General features: G+C 38.4%; 2 protein-coding genes across 4 annotated transcripts in view; both read left to right on the top strand.

The window, feature by feature from the left end:
- Nucleotides 1-1,744: 1,744 nt before the first annotated feature.
- On the top strand, nt 1,745-11,492 carry rps21 (ribosomal protein S21). Of its 2 annotated transcripts, none has more exons than XM_062051871.1 (6): nt 1,745-1,820; nt 4,177-4,254; nt 8,032-8,095; nt 8,248-8,319; nt 11,090-11,145; nt 11,426-11,492. In XM_062051871.1, the coding sequence occupies exons 2-6, from the start codon at nt 4,205-4,207 to the stop codon at nt 11,433-11,435; spliced, it is 252 nt and encodes an 83-aa protein (XP_061907855.1). In that variant the 5' UTR covers nt 1,745-1,820; nt 4,177-4,204; the 3' UTR covers nt 11,436-11,492. The 2 variants fall into 2 exon arrangements, with proteins under 2 accessions (XP_061907855.1, XP_061907856.1); XM_062051872.1 differs by having other exon boundaries at nt 11,090-11,162.
- A 6,043-nt stretch (nt 11,493-17,535) lies between these two features.
- Nucleotides 17,536-19,453, top strand: part of lama5 (laminin, alpha 5) — a 169,332-nt gene continuing 167,414 nt past the window's right edge. Inside the window, exon 1 of one of the 2 annotated variants that reach the window (XM_062052488.1) lies at nt 17,536-17,887. In XM_062052488.1, coding sequence (XP_061908472.1) covers nt 17,645-17,887 — 243 coding nt within the window. In that variant the 5' untranslated portion in view covers nt 17,536-17,644. The remainder of the gene's footprint in view (nt 17,888-19,453) is intronic. The other variant, XM_062052489.1, reaches the window with a different exon arrangement.

The raw sequence follows: 19,453 nt of genomic DNA, 5'->3' as shown, positions 1-19,453 counted from the left end.
TGGCATGAATTACTAGTTTTGATTTTGAAAAGTTTGTTTGTTTATGGAACGCTTGTATTAGTATAGTATTAATAAAACATTTTTGTCAGTGTTTTAGTCATCTTAGTAACAAATTTCAGCGCCCAAAATAAGTTATTTTAAAACGTTTGACTTTTATTCATGTTGTTGATGGCTGTTATACCACTTTTTGCCAGCAGAGAGCGACACATTTGGACTCAGACACACTGGCATGGGTTACTAGTTTTGATTTTGAAAGGTTTGTTTGTTTATGGAACGCTTGTATTAGTATACTATTAATAAAAACAAATGTCAGTGTTTTTATTCATCTTAGTAACACATTTCAGCGCCCAAAATAAGTTATTTTAAAACTTTTGACTGTTACTCATGTTGTTGATGACTGTTATACCACTTTTTGCCAGCAGGGAGCGACACATTTGGACTCAGACACACTGGCATGAATTACTAGTTTTGATTTTGAAAGGTTTGTTTGTTTATGGAACGCTTGTATTAGTATAGCATTAATAAAACATTTTTTGTCAGTATTTTTAGTCGTCTTAGTAACAAATTTCAGCGCCCAAAATAAGTTATTTTAAGACGTTTGAGTCTGTTACTGCTGGTGTTGATGGCTGTTGTACCACTTTTTGCCAGCAGGGAGCGACACATTTGGACTCAGACACACTGGCATGGATTACTAGTTTTGATTTTGAAAGGTTTGTTTGTTTATGGAACGCTTGTATTAGTATAGTATTAATAAAACGTGTGTTCAGTGTTTTTAGTCATCTTAGTAACACTTTCCAGCGCCCAACATAAGTTATTTTAAAACGTTTGACTTTTATTCATGTTGTTGATGGCTGTTATACCACTTTTTGCCAGCAGGGAGCGACACATTTGGACTCAGACACTGGCATGGATTACTAGTTTTGATTTTGAAAGGTTTGTTTGTTTATGGAACGCTTGTATTAGTATAGTATTAATAAAACATTTTTGTCAGTGTTTTAGTCATCTTAGTAACAAATTTCAGCGCCCAAAATAAGTTATTTTAAGACGTTTGAGTCTGTTACTGCTGGTGTTGATGGCTGTTATACCACTTTTTGCCAGCAGGGAGCGACACATTTGGACTCAGACACACTGGCATGGATTACTAGTTTTGATTTTGAAAGGTTTGTTTGTTTATGGAACGCTTGTATTAGTATAGTATTAATAGAACATTTTTGTCAGTGTTTTAGTCATCTTAGTAACACATTTCAGCGCCCAAAATAAGTTATTTTAAAACGTTTGACTTTTATTCATGTTGTTGATGGCTGTTATACCACTTTTTGCCAGCAGGGAGCGACACATTTGGACTCAGGCACACTGGCATGGATTACTAGTTTTGATTTTGAAAGGTTTGTTTGTTTATGGAACTAACTGGTATTAATAAAACACGTTTTCAGTGTTTTCAGTCATCTTAGTAACACATTTCAGCGCCCAAAATAAGTTATTTTAAAACGTTTGACTTTTACTCCTGGTGTTGATGGCTGTTATACCACTTTTTGCCAGCAGGGAGCGACACATTTGCACACAGTGGCCACATTTCATTTAGAATGGCGTGTAACGCATGGAACGCTTTTATCAGTAAAGTATCATTAAAACGTTTTTTAGTTGTAATATTTTGTAGCGCCTAATTTGCGTTTTTTTTTATATTTAATTGTTTTACCTATGGCGTTGACGGCCGTTATACCTCCGCCTTCCAGCAGGGGGCGACACACTCGTACAGAGAGCCATATTTGTACTTCCGGGTCGGCGAGCCTTCCTTTCCTGTCGTCCATCTGTCTGATACGGTGAGTGTTTGTGGACGTCTCGTCTTTAAAATGCCCCAAAAATGTGTATTATGAGAGATAGTCGAGTTTCATGTGGTTTCCTGCCGTAAATAAGTGTACGGTGTTGCTGTATGTGTCCATTAAAATGCGTTTTTGAGCAAACTGTTGCGGGAAAAAATGGCTCGTTAGCCGCCGCACGCGGCCGTGTTGCGCCAATGCTAATTGCTAAGCTAACAGACTAACTCTTTTATTTAGCTTCATCTGTTGATTATTGATATTGTTTTATATAACTTGTTTTTAAGTCAGTAAAGTTACAACAGAAGCGTGTGTTCGCGGTCATGTGGCTATCTAGCTAATACATGTTACACGCTGGGCGATATGGCCTTTTATTAATATCTCCATATTTTTAGGCCAAGTCACGATACACCTTATATATCTCTATATTTTGTCACGATACACCATATATATCTGGATATTTTGTCACGATACACCATATATATGTGGATATTTTGCCTTAGCCTTGAATGAACACTTGATGCATAAAATCACAGCAGTATGATGATTCTATGTGTCTACATTAAAACATTCTTCTTCATACTGCATTAATATATGCTACTTTTAAACGTTCATGCAGAGAGGGAAATCACAACTAAAAGTGTATTTATTAAACAGTTATTAAGCAGTGGCACAAACATTCATGTCATTTCAAAACAGAAAGTGCAAGATTGTCAGAGACATTTTAAAACAAGCTATTAGTGCACTTTAGTGCATGATGTCACTAAGATTACATATCAAAACAACACTACATTAAAGTGCACTTTTTGTACAGAACGCCACTACAATAGTTTAAAACAAATAGTGCACTTTTGTGCATGATGTCACACAAGATATTTCAATAAGTATCAAAAGTGAGCTGCATAATAGGAAATCAAATAGTGTATGTCCTTCACTATGTGGTAGGTTCCTGCGGACGTTATCTCCTTCTGTTATTGACTTTGTTTCATACGGTGTTGATGTGGAAATGGTTTCTTCTGCATTTTGTGATGAGATGTTGACATGCGGAGTTTCAAGCACTCTTCATTCTCTAGCGCAGGGGTCACCAACCGTTTTGAAACCAAGAGCTACTTCTTGGGTACTGATCAATGCGAAGGGCTACCAGTTTGATACACACTTAAATAAATTGCCAGAAATAGCCAATTTGCTCAACTTACCTTTAACTCGATGTTATTATTAATAATTAATGATATTTATCTTTGTGGAAACACTAAACATCTTAATGATTTCTCACAATAAATACATATAGAAACAGATAAATATCAATATGCAACACTTTATTTTTATATTTTCTCTAAGTGCACATTTTTCAAATTGAACATTTTCAAATGATCACTTCTAAGACAGTCTTGTGAAATCACAATATCCCATTTTTACTAGCTAGCCACTAACATTTTTTAACAAATCATGAATTACTTTGCACCATGTTTGTACAAATAATAACTCATGTAAAATACAAAAGTCAACTCTCAAATTTTTAAATAAACCATATCACACTTTGAACTGGACATCAAATCTGTTATCTGTTACTTTGTCAGTTAGTGAAGACCAAGTCTTTAAAATATTTTCTTGGATTTTCAAATTCTATTTGAGTTTTGTCTCTCTTAGAATTAAGAATGTCGAGCAAAGCCAGACCAGCTTGCTAGTAAATAAATAACATTTAAAAAATAGAGGCAGCTCACTGGTAAGTGCTGCTATTTGAGCTATTTTTAGAACAGGCCAGCGGGCTACTCATCTGGTCCTTACGGGCTACCTGGTGCCCGCGGGCACCGCGTTGGTGACCCCTGCTCTAGCGGGTGACTTTTCAAATGATGCTACAAATTAGCAGTAACGCTACCTTTTTGTAGCAACGCTTTTGCCGCATACTTGACATATTACGGTTGTCTGTTCAACATCTTCCCGCTTGAAGCCAAACCACCGCCAGACGATGGACCCCTGCTTTTTTTCTTGGGAATTAATTCTTCCTTCATTTGTTACCAGATTGGCATCTTCTCTCTCTCGTATTACCACTCGCACCGCTGCGCTAGCATCACAGCTAACGTCACCCATGCCGCTACCTCTCTGCTGCGCAAGGGCGTATGACGTTGCATGTGCGACAGTATGTGACGTGTGTAACAAGGTGCGCTTGTTTTATGTCTCTGTGAGAAGAAGAGACAAGAAAGAGAGTGTAATGCCCACAACTGCGTATATGTATACTCCAATATCACCATATAATCATTTTCTATATCGCACAGAGACAAACCCGCGATATATCCAGTATATTCCATATATCGCCCAGCCCTAGTAAGACTTGAGTTTAACATGTTGCTTGTTTATGTTGCAGTTTGTAGACGACCTGCTCACCTTTGACCATGCAGAACGACGCTGGTGAATATGTGGACCTTTACGTCCCACGTAAATGGTAAGAAATGCAAATTTCGTCCCAGTTAGGTGGCTATTAATAATATTGACCATTGTAGCAGGGGTTTCTAAGGCTATGTCTACACTAAGCCGGATAACCACTTAAACAAATAATTATTTAACCTAAGCCCCGTTTCAGCCACACTAAACCATTGTTTAAGGTCCCCTCCTCAGACAATTTTTTACACGGGCAATTGCGCCGTGTATTGAATCTCCGGCTCTTATATTCCTGATTGTACGTTCTTTCTTTATGTATTATTTGTATTTGTTATACTTGTTTGGGGGGGGGGGAACATAATTTTATGTTAAAAACCTGATGGTACCTCAAAAAATACAACAAACAAAAGCAAAGAAGGCCTAGTGGTCATAGACATGGCATTTCAGGCGGGGCTAAATTGGAGATGGGTCTATATACATTTAAAGGCCTACTGAAATGAATTTTTTAAATTTAAACGGGGATAGCAGATCCATTCTATGTGTCATACTTGATCATTTCGCGATATAGCCATATTTTTGCTGAAAAGATTTAGTAGAGAACAACGACGATAAAGGTCGCAACTTTTGGTCGCTGATTTAAAAAAGCCTTACCTATACCGGAAGTAGTGTGACGTCACCGGAGGAAGGACTCCTCACATTTTCCCATTGTTTACACCAGCAGCGAGAGAGATTCGGACCGAGAAAGCAACGATTACCCCATTAATTTGATCCAGGATGAAAGATTTGTGGATGAGGAAAGTTAGAGTTAAGGACTAGAGAGGCAGTGCAGGACGTATCTTTTTTCGCTCTGACCGTAACTTAGGTACAAGGGTTCATTGGATTCCACACTTTCTCCTTTTTCTATTGTGGATCACGGATTTGTATTTTAAACCACCTCGGATACTACATCCTCTTGAAAATGAGAGTCGAGAACGCGAAATGGACATTCACAGTGACTTTTATCTCCACGACAATACATCGGCGAAGCTCTTTAGCTATTGAGCTAACGTGATAGCATCGGGCTCAAATGCAGATAGAAACAAAATAAATAAATCCCTGACTGGAAGGATAGACAGAAGATCAACAATACTATTAAAGGCCGACTGAAAGCCACTACTAGCAACCACGCAGTCTGATAGTTTATATATCAATGATGAAATCTTAACATTGCAACACATGCCAATACGGCCGGGTTAACTTATAAAGTGACATTTTAAATTTCCCGCTAAACTTCCGGTTGGAAACGTCTATGTATGATGACGTATGCGCGTGACGTCACGGCGGCAACGGAAGTATTCGTACCCAATGTGTCACCATACAAACTGCTCTGTTTTCATCGAACAATTCCACAGTATTCTGGACATCTGTGTTGGTGAATCTTTTGCAATTTGTTTAATGAACAATGGAGACTGCAAAGAAGAAAGTTGTAGGTGGGATCGGTGTATTAGCGGCTGGCTGTAGCAACACAACAAGGAGTACTTACTTGGATAGCAGACGCGCTAGCCGATGCTAGCCGCCGACCACATCTGTGATCGGGTGAAGTCCTTCGTCGCGCCGTCGATCGCTGGAACGCAGGTGAGCACGGGTGTTGAGCAGATAAGGGCTGGCTGGCGTAGGTGGATAGCTAATGTTTTTATCATAGCTCTGTGAGGTCCCGTTGCTAAGTTAACTTCAGCGTCGTTAGCAACAGTATTGTTAAGCTTTGCCAGGCTGAGAATTATTAACCGTGTAGTTACAGGTCCATGGTTTAATAGTATTGTTGATCTTCTGTCTATCCTTCCAGTCAGGGGTTTATTTATTTTGTTTCTATCTGCATTTGAGCCCGATGCTATCACGTTAGCTCAGTAGCTAAAGAGCTTCGCTGATGTATTGTCGTGGAGATAAAAGTCACTGTGAATGTCCATTTCGAGTGCTCGACTCTCATTTTCAAGAGGATATAGTATCCGAGGTGGTGCGCTCCGTAGCAACGGTCGTGTGGTATTTAAAGTCCATGTGCTCTGGATTTGATCTTTTTTAATTGCACCCATTAAACGATTAACCAAAGTAACCAAATAAAAATGTAAGCTTTTTTCTTATAAGATTATATGCAGTCTATGTATTCAAGAACAGTCATGTTAGGAGACAAATCTAAAAATAAACTTGAAGTGTTTGTGAATGTTAACACAGCCAAGAGGTGTTATGTAAGGATACTAGGGGTGTAACGGTACGTGTATTTGTATTTAACCGTTTCGGTACGGGGGTGTCTGTTCGGTTCGGAGGTGTACCGAACGAGTTTCCACACGGACATATTAAGTAGCGTAACGCACGTTGTGTAAACAATGCACACCGAGGCACAACACACGGCATGCTAGCAGCTAACAGGCTAGGATAGACTGACCATACGTCCTCTTTTCACCGGACATGTCCTCTTTTGCGGAACTGTCAGGGCGGAGTTTCTTAAATGCCTCAAATGTCCGGCATTTTGAGTTAGGGTTGCGTGTATTTTCAATGTACGTTCAGGGTTAAGAAGGCGTTAAAAACAAGCAGCAGCATTGGTGAGGGAGGGGCAGAGACAGAGAGAGAGTGAGAGAGAGTTATGATAAACGCGCATGCGTCACCAGGCTCTGCTTTTTATCCATAGATTTATCACATTTAATGTTTTATTATCTATAGCAGGGGTGTCAAAAGTGAAGTGAAGTGAAGTGAATTACATTTATATAGCGCTTTTTCTCAAGTGACTCAAAGCGCTTTACATAGTGAAACCCAATATCTAAGTTACATTCAAACCAGTGTGGGTGGCACTGGGAGCAGGTGGGTAAAGTGTCTTGCCCAAGGACACAACGGCAGTGACTAGGATGGCGGAAGCGGGGATCGAACCTGCAACCCTCAAGTTGCTGGCACGGCCGCTCTACCAACCGAGCTATACCGCCCCAAAAGTGTGCCCCGGAGGCCATTTGCGGCCCACAGCTAATGTTTTAAAGGCCCACGGCACATTCTAAAAATACTATTCAAATAAACAAAAACATAAGAAAAGAGAAATAAAAAAGCTTAAAGGTTAAATGTAATTTAGAAAAAGTTGCAATGTTGACTAATAAAACAAAGCTGTTTTTTTTTTTTTTCAAACTGTCATTGCTCAAAACATAATATTGAATCAAAATCAATGTTATTATGAATTATTGACCTATCCAAGGTTCCCATTACGTCACATCAAATATTACATGAAGAAAAATATTTTTGGTGGAAGATTTTGCAAATTTGCTAAAAAAATAACCCTAAAATGTATATTTTGTTGTTTTCTTACTGTACCCAAAATGAACCGAACCGTGACCTCTGAACCGAGGTACGTACCGAACCAAAACTTTTGTTTACCGTTACACCCTTAAAGGACACTCGTACTAAACTTGGAAATGTTGTCTTTGTTATTGATACACCCTGTCTTCCACACAATTGCAGCTACCCTGAGAGGGACAAGCAGTAGAAAATGGATGAATAATTACAACTTCTTAGCATAGACTGCACTTAAATGTAGAGTATATGTAGAATATATTTATATTATTTATATATTATACATATAATATATTATATATATTATATTATGTATTATTATTCTTGTCTATTGTGAGCGAACTGTGGTGCTGAATTTCCCCCAGGGATCAATAAAGTACTTTCTATTCTATTCTATTCCACAGTGGTCGGGTTACAAAATGTTAAATGTCCAAGTGACCCTAGCATTTGTATTATATATGGCCCTCAACATCCCTGTTCTATGGTGGGAAAGCAACCCGTAGAAAATGTATTTAAATTGTTGTTTTGTGTCTCAAAGCTCTGCTAGCAACAGAATCATTGGAGCCAAGGATCACGCTTCTGTCCAGATCAACATAGCTGAGGTGTGTTAATAATAAATACATTTACTGTTGCTGTCCACGCTTCACTTGTTTATTTTCATCTGTGTGTTTATACAAATGTCATCAGCGTATGTGTATTGTTTAATCACACCCATAAAGGTATGAAATAGACGTTGTTGTTGTTGTTGTGGCAGGTGGACAAGGTCACAGGACGTTTCAACGGTCAGTTCAAGACCTACGCCATCTGTGGCGCTATCCGCAGGATGGTGAGTGATCTGACACAATGACGTCATCCCCATGAATAGCATGTTTGAATCCAGAACATGTTCTATAATTGTCTGCTTTAATTGTTAATTTTTTTTGGAATGATTCAGTGAGTTGAAATCAATTCAGTAACTTTTAAACCAAAACTTGAAGCAGTGGGACTGAAATAAATACTGGAAGTTTTCTATAATCCTGTTATTTCTTGTGAGGTCATTAGTGTAAAACCACCCAAGATCATTACAGCAGTGTTTTTCAACCTTTTTTGAGCCGAGGCACATTTTTTTCATTGAAAAAATCCAAAGGCACACCACCAGCAGAAATCATTAAAATATGAAACTCGATATTGACAATAAAAAGTCGTGGGATATGATTTTAAACCATAACTAAGCATGCAACACTATAGCTCTTATCTCAAAGTAGGTGTACTGTCACATCACACCCTGACTTATTTGGACTTTTTTTTTTTGCTGTTTTCCTGTGTGTAGTGTTTTAGTTCTTGTCTTGCGCTCCTATTTTGGTGGCTTTTCCTGTTTTGTTGGTATTTTCCTGTAGCAGTTTCATGTCTTCCTTTCAGCGATATTAAATAATATAAATGATAAATGGGTTATACTTGTATAGCGCTTTTCTACCTTCAAGGTACTCAAAGCGCTTTGATAGTATTTCCACATTCACCCATTCACACGCACATTCACACACTGATGGCGGGAGCTGCCATGCAAGGCGCTAACCAACAGCCATCAGAGGCATCCCCGCACCTGCTTTGTTTTAGCAATCTAGAATATTGCCGTTTTTATCCTTCTTTGTGGGGACATTGTTGATTGTCATGTCATGTTCAGATGTACTTTGTGGACGCCGTCTGCTCCACACGCTGTAAGTCTTTGCTGTCGTCCAGCATTCTGTTTTTCTTCACTTTGTCGCCAGTTCAGTTGTAGTTTCGTTCTGCATAGCCTTCCCTAAGCTTCAATGCCTTTTTTTTTAGGGGCACTCACCTTTTGTTTATTTCTCAGTTTAAGCATTAGACACCTTTTTACCTGCACACTGCCTCCCACTGTCTGAAAAATTGTGATCACGATTAGCTACCTGCTGCCACCTACTGATATGGAAGAGTATTACACGGTTACTCTGCCGACACTCAACAACAACACATCATTTGCGGACTATAATTACTGGTTTGCAAAAAAATGTATACCCCAAATAGGTGAAATGAGATAATCTCCCACGGCACACCAGACTGTATCTCGCGGCACAGTGGTTGAAAAACACTGCATTACAGGATATGTCTTGTCGTGCCCATTGATGATGTCATGCATACACAACACTGCAGATCAAATGGCCTCAACTTCAAAGTCAGATATTCCACATTGTCAGCGCAGGAGTTTGAAATCATCAGCCTGCTTGTTTATTCCTCCTCCCCTAATCTTGGAAGTTCCTCCATCCTATTTTCCAGAGACTGCACATTTGCCAGTAATATAACAGTAAGAGTTGTTAACCATTGGCCAGAGTCCATGGTCAGCTTCTCACGCTCTGTGGCTCCTCGTCTGCAGCACTCAATTATAAAGGGAAAAACAACCATTTCAGAGTATGTCCTTTTGAGCTCTGCACAAAAAGGTGAGGAAAAGAACTTCTGCGACCTTGCCCTCCATCTTGGATGCTTTCACGTCGATGTTTAAGGTGGTTATCTGCCAGTGCAAATGAGAAGGTTATATAAAGCCAATGTTTTCCTTCTAATGTGGATAAAATGGGTTATTAACCTTTTAAAATGATGTGAAATATATCTAGTGGAAGGCCAACTAGCCAAGCACAGATTGCTATTCTTGAAGATGGTTCAGTCGTTACACCCCTGATACTTGGAATTGTAGACCTCCTGCCGTGCAATAAAGTTGTCTTGAAGTGTCCCAGGTGCAAGTGTTTGTGTGACATTTGAGTATCTAACAATAGAAAAAGCGCGATATAAATCTAATCCATTATTATTATTATTATTGACATGTTTCAGGGTTTCTGTGGCTCATTAAAAAACAAAATAAGTCATTAAGTGGATTTTGTGGAAACGAAGGCCTTAAATGACGTTTAAAAGCATTAAATGCGATGTCAGGAGGCATTATAAATGATAAATGGGTTATACTTGTATAGCGCTTTTCTACCTTCAAGGTACTCAAAGCGCTTTGACAGTATTTCCACATTCACACACATTCACACACTGATGGCGGGAGCTGCCATGCAAGGCGCTAACCAGCAGCCATCAGGAGCAAGGGTGAAGTGTCTTGCCCAAGGACACGGCGGACGTGACTAGGATGGTAGAAGGTGGGGATTGAACCCCAGTAACCAGCAACTCTCCGATTGCTGGCACGGCCACTCTAGAACAATGAACTACAATTGCAATAAAACAAACCACCCAACCCAGGAAAACTGCACTTCAAGATGTTCAATATTTATTGAAGTGCAATTTTTGCTAACAAATATTGAGTCCATTTTATTTTTATGTTTGCTCACCTATTTAGGATAATTAAGTTATTCACCTTCCAATTTTAACAATACTACAGTAATAACAATGTTTATTGCGTTTGAAGGTTAACTGCATTGTTACATTTGATCATGTTATGAATACATTAGTGTTGATTTGGCCACAGTAAACTTCAAATATTCAACGTTCTCATCAAATGCTTACAGTTGTACGCTTTTGTCTATGTACTAGTGGTATGCAGTCAGACATGGGCATTACATTTGCTGAGACCTGCAGAAAGCAGTACTAAAAACATGATTTGTTCCCAACAGGGCGAGGCTGATGACTCCATCCTCAGGCTGGCCAAGACCGACGGTGTTGTCGCCAAGTAAGAAATACATCATGGTGATTAACCCTTACTTACACATCACATCATTAGGCACTTTTTCACCCGTACGGTGCTCCTTCCCACACTGTCTTGTCATGTTGATCACTTACAATGCACTTTGCTCGCCGCATAATGAAATCATGCTTTGTTGGCGTGTACACGTCTGCAATACAAAGTACTAACTTAGAAGACGTTATTGCTACTGTAAATGAATCTTGGCCCCAGAATAAGGCACCCTCTTTACGTTTGAGTGTGATTGTATTAATTGTTTCTCCCACAGGAACAGCTGAGTGACAAACTGCAACCGCAGAGGAGCGTTTGTTAAATAAAATGTGAGAAAACCCAAACGGAGTTGTGCCTTGTTTTTATTTTGTAGTCCCATCTCAGTGTAGCATGAACACTAGTCCTTTGTTTCTAAAGGTTTTAAATTCTCAGTTGTTGGTTTCTAGTTTAGTGAGCGCACATAGTTTACATTTCTGAACATTACAAGTTCACTTCAATAAATATTTTTGTTTTCAGCCTTGTTGGCATTCTTTCATCCACTGCCAGCCCCCCTGCTGGTAATAATAGGGATGCCATGCTGTTACCCTCCTCATGTTCTACAACACCAAACATGGAAATGTCTCAAATATTTAAAAAAAAAAATCTGTCAACATTTAATTGCATATTTTATGTCTGAGGAAAAAAACAAAGGCGTGCAGCTATCATTACCACTATGTAGGGATGATGTTCGAAACCGGTTCTCCCGGTTGTTCGATAAGAAAAGAACCGATTCCATGGACTCGAATCAATTTTTGAGAACCGCTTCCCGTTATCGAGGCCACTATAGTAAAGAAAAAGAGTTGGTTCTTTATTCGAATCCCGTCCCACAACAAATGCCCTGTGGGACATCACAGGAAATAACGTAGCTCAGTCATTAGACTGAGGTACGTCATTTCTTGTGATGTCACAAAAGCAGGAAAAATAATGGACCGGAAAAAACGCCTCAAAGCATGGCTATTCACCTATAGTGATCACAGAGACAGGTTGTTTTTATGTTACTGTATATATTTGTTTTTCTGAAAAATCCCACTTAATATACTCTGGCTAACAACAGTCAATATTTATTTTATTTTTTTAGGGGGGGATAACAGTCAATATTTATTTATTTATTCTATTTTATTTTTTTCTTATAAAATAAAAGTGAGCTTTTGTTAAACCAAATATTGTGTTTTTTCCATATACAACAACCTATCTGGACTCGATAAGAAATCGGTTCGATAAGAGGATTCGATAATGGGCTCGGACTCGATCATTTCTTACCAAACATCCCTACCACTATGTGCCATGGCTCACCTAGGGCGGTGTTTTTCAACCTTTTTTGAGCCGAGGCACATTTTTTCATTGGAAAAAATCCAAAGGCACACCACCAGCAGAAATCATTAAAATATGAAACTCAATATTGACAATAAAAAGTCGTGGGATATGATTTTAAAGCATAACTAAGCATGCAACACTATAGCTCTTGTCTCAAAGTAGGTGTACTGTCACCACCTGTCACATCACACCCTGACTTATTTGGACTTTTTTGCTGTTTTCTTATGTGTAGTGTTTTAGTTCTTGTCTTGCGCTCCTATTTTGGTGGCTTTTCCTGTTTTGTTGGTATTTTCCTGTAGCAGTTTCATGTCTTCCTTTAAGCGATATTCCCCGCACCTGCTTTGTTTTAGCAATCAAGAATATTGCAGTTGTTTGTATCCTTCTTTGTGGGGACATTGTTGATTGTCATGTTCGGATGTACTTTGTGGACGCCGTCTACTCCACACGCTGTAAGTCTTTGCTGTCGTCCAGCATTCTGTTTTTCTTCACTTTGTCGCCAGTTCAGTTGTAGTTTCGTTCTGCATAGCCTTCCCTAAGCTTCAATGCCTTTTTTTTTAGGGGCACTCGCCTTTTGTTTATTTTTCTAGTTTATTATTCTTCGGTCAATCGTCAACAAAATAAACAAACAGTTGTACATTCATCTATTGAAAATGAAAATGTTGCAGTACGAAAGGGTTTAGGCTGAAGTTGAACACTTATTGCGCCTAACCCTATAAACAATGTCAAGTACAACATAAACTTCCGAAAATTATCAAATGTCCTTTGTACAACATATTATAAATACACATTATACATAACATAAACACAATTCAATTATATACACAGTAAAGGCATGTGAAATATCCTTGTAGACATGTTAAACCTTTGTACCAATTTATATACTACATACAAACAATTGTACTTCCATTATTATTTATAACCCACATTTAGTATTTGAATTAACATTGATCATAGTATTAACTACTGTGTTGATTCAAGAGTGATATATTTTTTCAAGACATTAGTCTTAAAGTGTTTTTTTAAATTAAGCATTTGCCACCTTTTTACCTGCACACTGCCTCCCACTGTCATCTGAAAAATTGTGATCACGATTAGCTACCTGCTGCCACCTACTGATATGGAAGAGTATTACACGGTTACTCTGCCGACACTCAACAACAACACATCATTTGCAGACTATAATTACTGGTTTGCAAAAAAATGTATACCCCAAATAGGTTAAATTAGATAATCTCCCACGGCACACCAGTGTGCCGCGGCACAGTGGTTGAAAAACACTGCCCTAGGGGTGCATTTCCATTCATAGAAAGTTCTGTCAGGTTGTTTTGGTTCGCCAGCACTTTCGGCTTGCAGGTAAAAAAAAAAAATATACCGATGTACCGTTTGTTCCTGCTGCTAACGTGACACCAACAACATTAAATCAGGATCGTAAATTATTACTCCCGATCCTGGTTTTACTTGTCTTTAAAGACCGCCATTGTAGTTCGAACACTGATTCGCACTTTCGACACAAGTACGTCATCACTCTGCGACATGCTAAATACCCGGCTTGTCGACTACACGGCACTTCAATTATAGGTATCTATTTTACTTTTGACTAATTAATATACACAAACAGTTTTTAACGGTCTTTCTTCAAAACAATTGTTAAACATTTAGAAAAAATATGTACAATTTTGGCTACTGTTGAGTTCGTCTTGTCTGAGTACTGTTAATATTTTGTTCCACCGTTATATTTTGTTAAGTGTTGCAAAGCTTATATATTCTCTTACTCTGAATTTAACATTTAGGAACAACAAAAGTTGATAACTAGAGTAGAAAAGTTTTGACGGTAACAAAAGCTTCTCGCTGTGGCCGCTAGGGAGCAGCAGCGTTCTGTTTCAGCACTAAACTAACATCAACATAGGATAGGATAGGATAGGATAGGATAGGTCTTTATTGTCATTGCACAAGTACAACGAAACTTTGTTTTCAGCACAAACCCGTTCAAGATGAGACAAACAGTATACAGGGCTACACAACAGGAACGCTGATGGGTCGCCACAAGGCGCCCCGTAAAAGATGGGAAAAAGGTAAACGCTGGGGAAGGATGAGTAAAAGAAATACAATCTGGACTGGGCTACTAAGGGGGCCCAGTCTGGAGTGGGAAAAAGCACATAACAGTATACATATTACAACATACATCTCGAGATATCTAGCAACAGGGGGAAGGGAGTGCGGGGTCATGGTGGCAGGCCGCAGCTCTCAGGCGCTGCCCATCCTTCCATCACCCCTATGGGATTTGCGTCGAGGGCGTTGGATTGGGGGTGGAGTATGTGTGTGTGTGGCGTATATTTTTGTGGATGCATGTGTGTGTGTGTAAGCCTGCTGCGTGTCTCTGTTCCGCGGCCTCGATGTCGTGCAGCCGATAAGTCCAAAGTCAACAACAATAGGTGTGTGTCCATGAGAGACAAGAAGGGAGTTTGTTGTGTCTTTGCCGCACTGTCCTTTGGGAGAGTCTCCAAGCCAGGGAAACATTAGTAAAGCCACTTTATCGTTGTTTACTTCCTAAAAGATGTTGAAATCTAACCTAAAAGTTTGTGTTTGCTTTCCTCCCAGGCTCCCAGATGTTCCTTTCAAGCGACATCTGCTTCTTGGAAGGTGAAGGTGGTCATTAGGTCACGAGGCTGCGGGGCCCTGGGAGCCGTTGGACGCCTATTTTCCCATCATGCACCGCTGTCGTGGAGTGCTGCTTGTTCACACACGTCCTGCCTCTCAGGTGAGCACTTCATCACCTGTCACTCATTCTAACGTTCAGCCCTCCTCCTCCTCCCATCCTCGGGGGAGAGACGTAGATGGCGACATGTTTGCTTGAAGGAGACAAAGAGGACGTGCGCGTACCTGCCTGGCTTCCGTCAAACCAAACCCCTTCCTCGCCATCAAAGACACCCCCCCCCCCCCCCCCCGGGGGCCTGCAACGCTCGACTGTCTCTGAGCTGTTCTGATCCACAGCGGAAGTCGCCGCGACATTCCGGGAATTCTGGAAGTCGTCTTCAGCCGTCTACTTATCTTATCTCAGAGGGGTGGAGGTGGGGGTCGTGTGGTATGAGTTCATCAGAAGCTTCATTGTGGTCGCCATGGCGACACAACGCTTTTCTTTAATTCCGGTGTAGGTCCAATGACATCCGATTGGCCTTCATGACAGGTATGGAGCTAAGGCAGTAATATCCTCTCACGCCAGGATGGGACTGTACAAGACACAATTTATTATGATGAAAGCCATAGAATTTTTGTAGGATTTTTTTTCCTATCCGAGTACATCTCAGTTCTAGACGAGAGTCACCATTTAAGATGCATTTATGGCTTTCTACAGATTTTACCTGCGCGCTGACCTCTCGCTCTGTTTCTTTTTGTGTATGCGCAGGTCAAAGGTCAACATGTGCCAGACAGACAATACAGGAAGTGCACGTCAACGCTTGATATTAGAATAAACACAAACCGGTGCGCACATGCACTGTTTTCATCTTTTCAAGGTAATATGATGGATCAGTAATAACCTAGGGAATTAAATAATACAAATAATAATAAATAATAAAATGTGATTTAAAAAAAAAAAAAGTCAACAAATGAATATAATTCATTAAAATAGAATTTTTTTAAAATGGGCATTTATAAATAAAGAAACGTGATTAATAAACAATGACACACGTATAACAAAATAATGTACCACATTTAAAAAATCTAATTAAATGTAAAAATATAAAGACATAATAAAGTGACTAATAAACAGATAATAAATTCCCAAATAAAATAATGAATAAACATTCAACAAAAAAATAACATCCAAAAAAATCTAATTGTATATGTGTATGGAATAACAAATAACATAGATAATAAATATGATTTAATATAATTAAAATAACATAATATTTATTAAAATAAATATATAATAGAATGTATGATACAATCATACAATATTGATAATACAAATATATTTTGAATAACAGGAATATATAATAAAATAATGTATCATATATTTTTTTTAAAAACTTGAAATAAATGTGTAAATATAAAGACATGATAAAGTAACGAATAAACAGATAATAAATCCCAAAATAAAATAAGGGATAAACATTTACTACAAAAATAACATCCCCAAAAATCTAATTGCATATATTATCCTATGGAATAATAAATAACATAACATAGATGATACATATGATTTAATATCATTAAAATAATGTAATGTTTATTCAAACGAATGTATGATAAAATGTTTGATCGATAATACAAATCTATTATGAATAAAATATAATATAATAAATATAATATTACAATATATAAGTCACCAAAATGATTACCGAGTGTGGCCACCGCTGCTGCTCACTGCTCCCCTCACCTGTCAGGGGCTGGAACAAGGGGATGGGTCAAATGCAGAGAGTAATTTCACCACACCTAGTGTGTGTCTGTGACTTTATATAATAAAATAATGTACCATATTTAAAAAATCGAATTAAATGTATTAATATAAAGACATGGTAAAGTAAATAATAAACATATAAAAAAAATCCCAAAATAGATCAATCAATCAATCAATCAATGTTTACTTATATAGCCCTAAGTCCCGAGTGTCTCAAAGGGCTGCACAAGCCGCAACCACATCCTCGGCTCAGATCCCACATTAACGGATAAACATTTAATTAAAAAGTAACATCCAAAAAATCTAATTTTATACATTAGCTTATGGGATAATAAATAACATAACATAGACAATACATATGATTTAAAATAATTACAATAATGTAATGTTTATTCAAATAAATATATAATAAAATGTTTGCTTGATAATACAAATATATTATGAATAAAATTGAATATAGAACAATAAATACATGCTTGCTTCAGAACTTCCTGTGTGCGCGTGCACGTGACCGACCACCTTTCCCCCCCCCCCCCCTTTTACAAAGGCGTGCACGAGCGTGCAGGTAACGTGACCGAAAGTAGGCGGCTCTGGCCGAAGTAGCGTGAGCGCGCCCAGCCGGCTGGCACACGCACACGCACACGCAGCAGACTCGTCCACGTCCATTCCCCCGCACAGAAGACCACCGGAAGGGTCTTCGTGGATCTTCTTCCCGCCAGGCTGACAACTTTCCCCGCACAGGTGATGGCGCTGCTGCTGCTGCTGCTGCTGCTTCCGGTGCTGCTGTCGGTGTCGGTGTCGGTGTCGGCCCAGGAGGTTCCGAGCGGCGGCTTCAGCCTGCACCCCCCCTACTTCAACCTGGCCGAGGGCACCAAGATCACCGCCACCGCCACCTGCGGGGAGGACGAGGCCGGCCGCAGTCTGCGCGACCTCTACTGCAAGCTGGTCGGCGGCCCCGTGTCCGGGGACCCGGGACAGACCATCCAGGTGAGAGCCGCTACTTCTCTTTCTCTTGACTATTATTATTATTAGGGATGTCCGATAATGGCTTTTTGCCGATATTCCGATATTGTCCAACTCTTTAATTACCGATACCGATATCAACCGATACCGATATCAACCGATACAGTCGTGGAATTAACACATTATTATGTCTAATTTGGACAACCAGGTATGGTGAGGATAAGGTACTTTAAAAAATTTTTTATAAAATATAATAAGATAAATAAATTAAAAACATTTTCTTGAATAAAAAAGAAAGTAAAACAATATAAAAACAGTTACATAGAAACTAGTAATGAATGAAAATGAGTAAAATTAACTGTTAAAGGTTAGTACTATTAGTGGAGCAGCAGCACGCACAATCATGTGTGCTTACGGACTGTATCCCTTGCAGACTGTATTGATATATATTGATATATAATGTAGGAACCAGAATATTAATAACAGAAAGAAACAACCCTTTTGTGTGAATGAGGAGGGAGGTTTTTTGGGTTGGTGCATTAATTGTAAGTGTATCTTGTGTTTTTTATGTTTTAATTAAAAAAAAAACAAAAAAACAAAAACAAAAACGATACCGATAAAAAAAAAAACGATACCGATAATTTCCGATATTTCATTTTAACGCATTTATCGGCCAATAATATCGGCAGGCCGATATTATCGGACATCCCTAATTATTATATATGATACATAACTATGATAATAATAATAATAATAGATTGTATTTGTAAAAAGCACTTTACATTGAGTAAACAACCTCAAAGTGCTACAGTGTATTAAACAAATTAAAATAAAAAGTTAATAAAAAATAAATAAAAATAAAAACTAGAACAGCCAAATAGCTAAAACTAGTATGCATATATCTAAAAAAAACAAAAAACCGATACCGATAATAAAAAAAAACGATACCGATAATTTCCGATATTTCATTTTAACGCATTTATCGGCCGATAATATCGGCAGGCCGATATTATCGGACATCCCTAATTATTATATATGATATATAACTATGATAATAATAATAATAATAGATTGCATTTGTAAAAAGCACTTTACATTGAGTAAACAACCTCAAAGTGCTACAGTGTATTAAACAAATTAAAATAAAAAGTTAATAAAAAAATAAATACAAATAAAAACTAGAACAGCCAAATAGCTAAAACTAGTATGCATATATCTAAAAAAAAAAAAAAAAAAGAGTTTTTTAAAAAGAAAGGTTTTTAAGCCTTTTTTAAAATCATCCACAGTCTGTGGAGCCCTCAGGTGGTCAGGGAGAGCGTTCCACAGACTGGAATATGATATATTACCATCACATATATGATATATTACTATCACATATATGATGGGGGCGGCATGGCGTAGTGCAGTGTTTTTCAACCTTTTTTGAGCCGAGGCACATTTTTTTCATTGAAAAAATCCAAAGGCACACCACCAGCAGAAATCATTAAAATATGAAACTCGATATTGACAATAAAAAGTCGTGGGATATGATTTTAAACCATAACTAAGCATGCAACACTATAGCTCTTATCTCAAAGTAAGTGTACTGTT

Source organism: Entelurus aequoreus, linkage group LG07 (assembly GCF_033978785.1).
Source record: "Entelurus aequoreus isolate RoL-2023_Sb linkage group LG07, RoL_Eaeq_v1.1, whole genome shotgun sequence".
NCBI classification, from domain to species: Eukaryota; Metazoa; Chordata; class Actinopteri; order Syngnathiformes; family Syngnathidae; genus Entelurus; species Entelurus aequoreus.
Note: the sequence above shows the minus strand (reverse complement) of the source record. Positions and strands in the feature narration are given on the sequence as shown.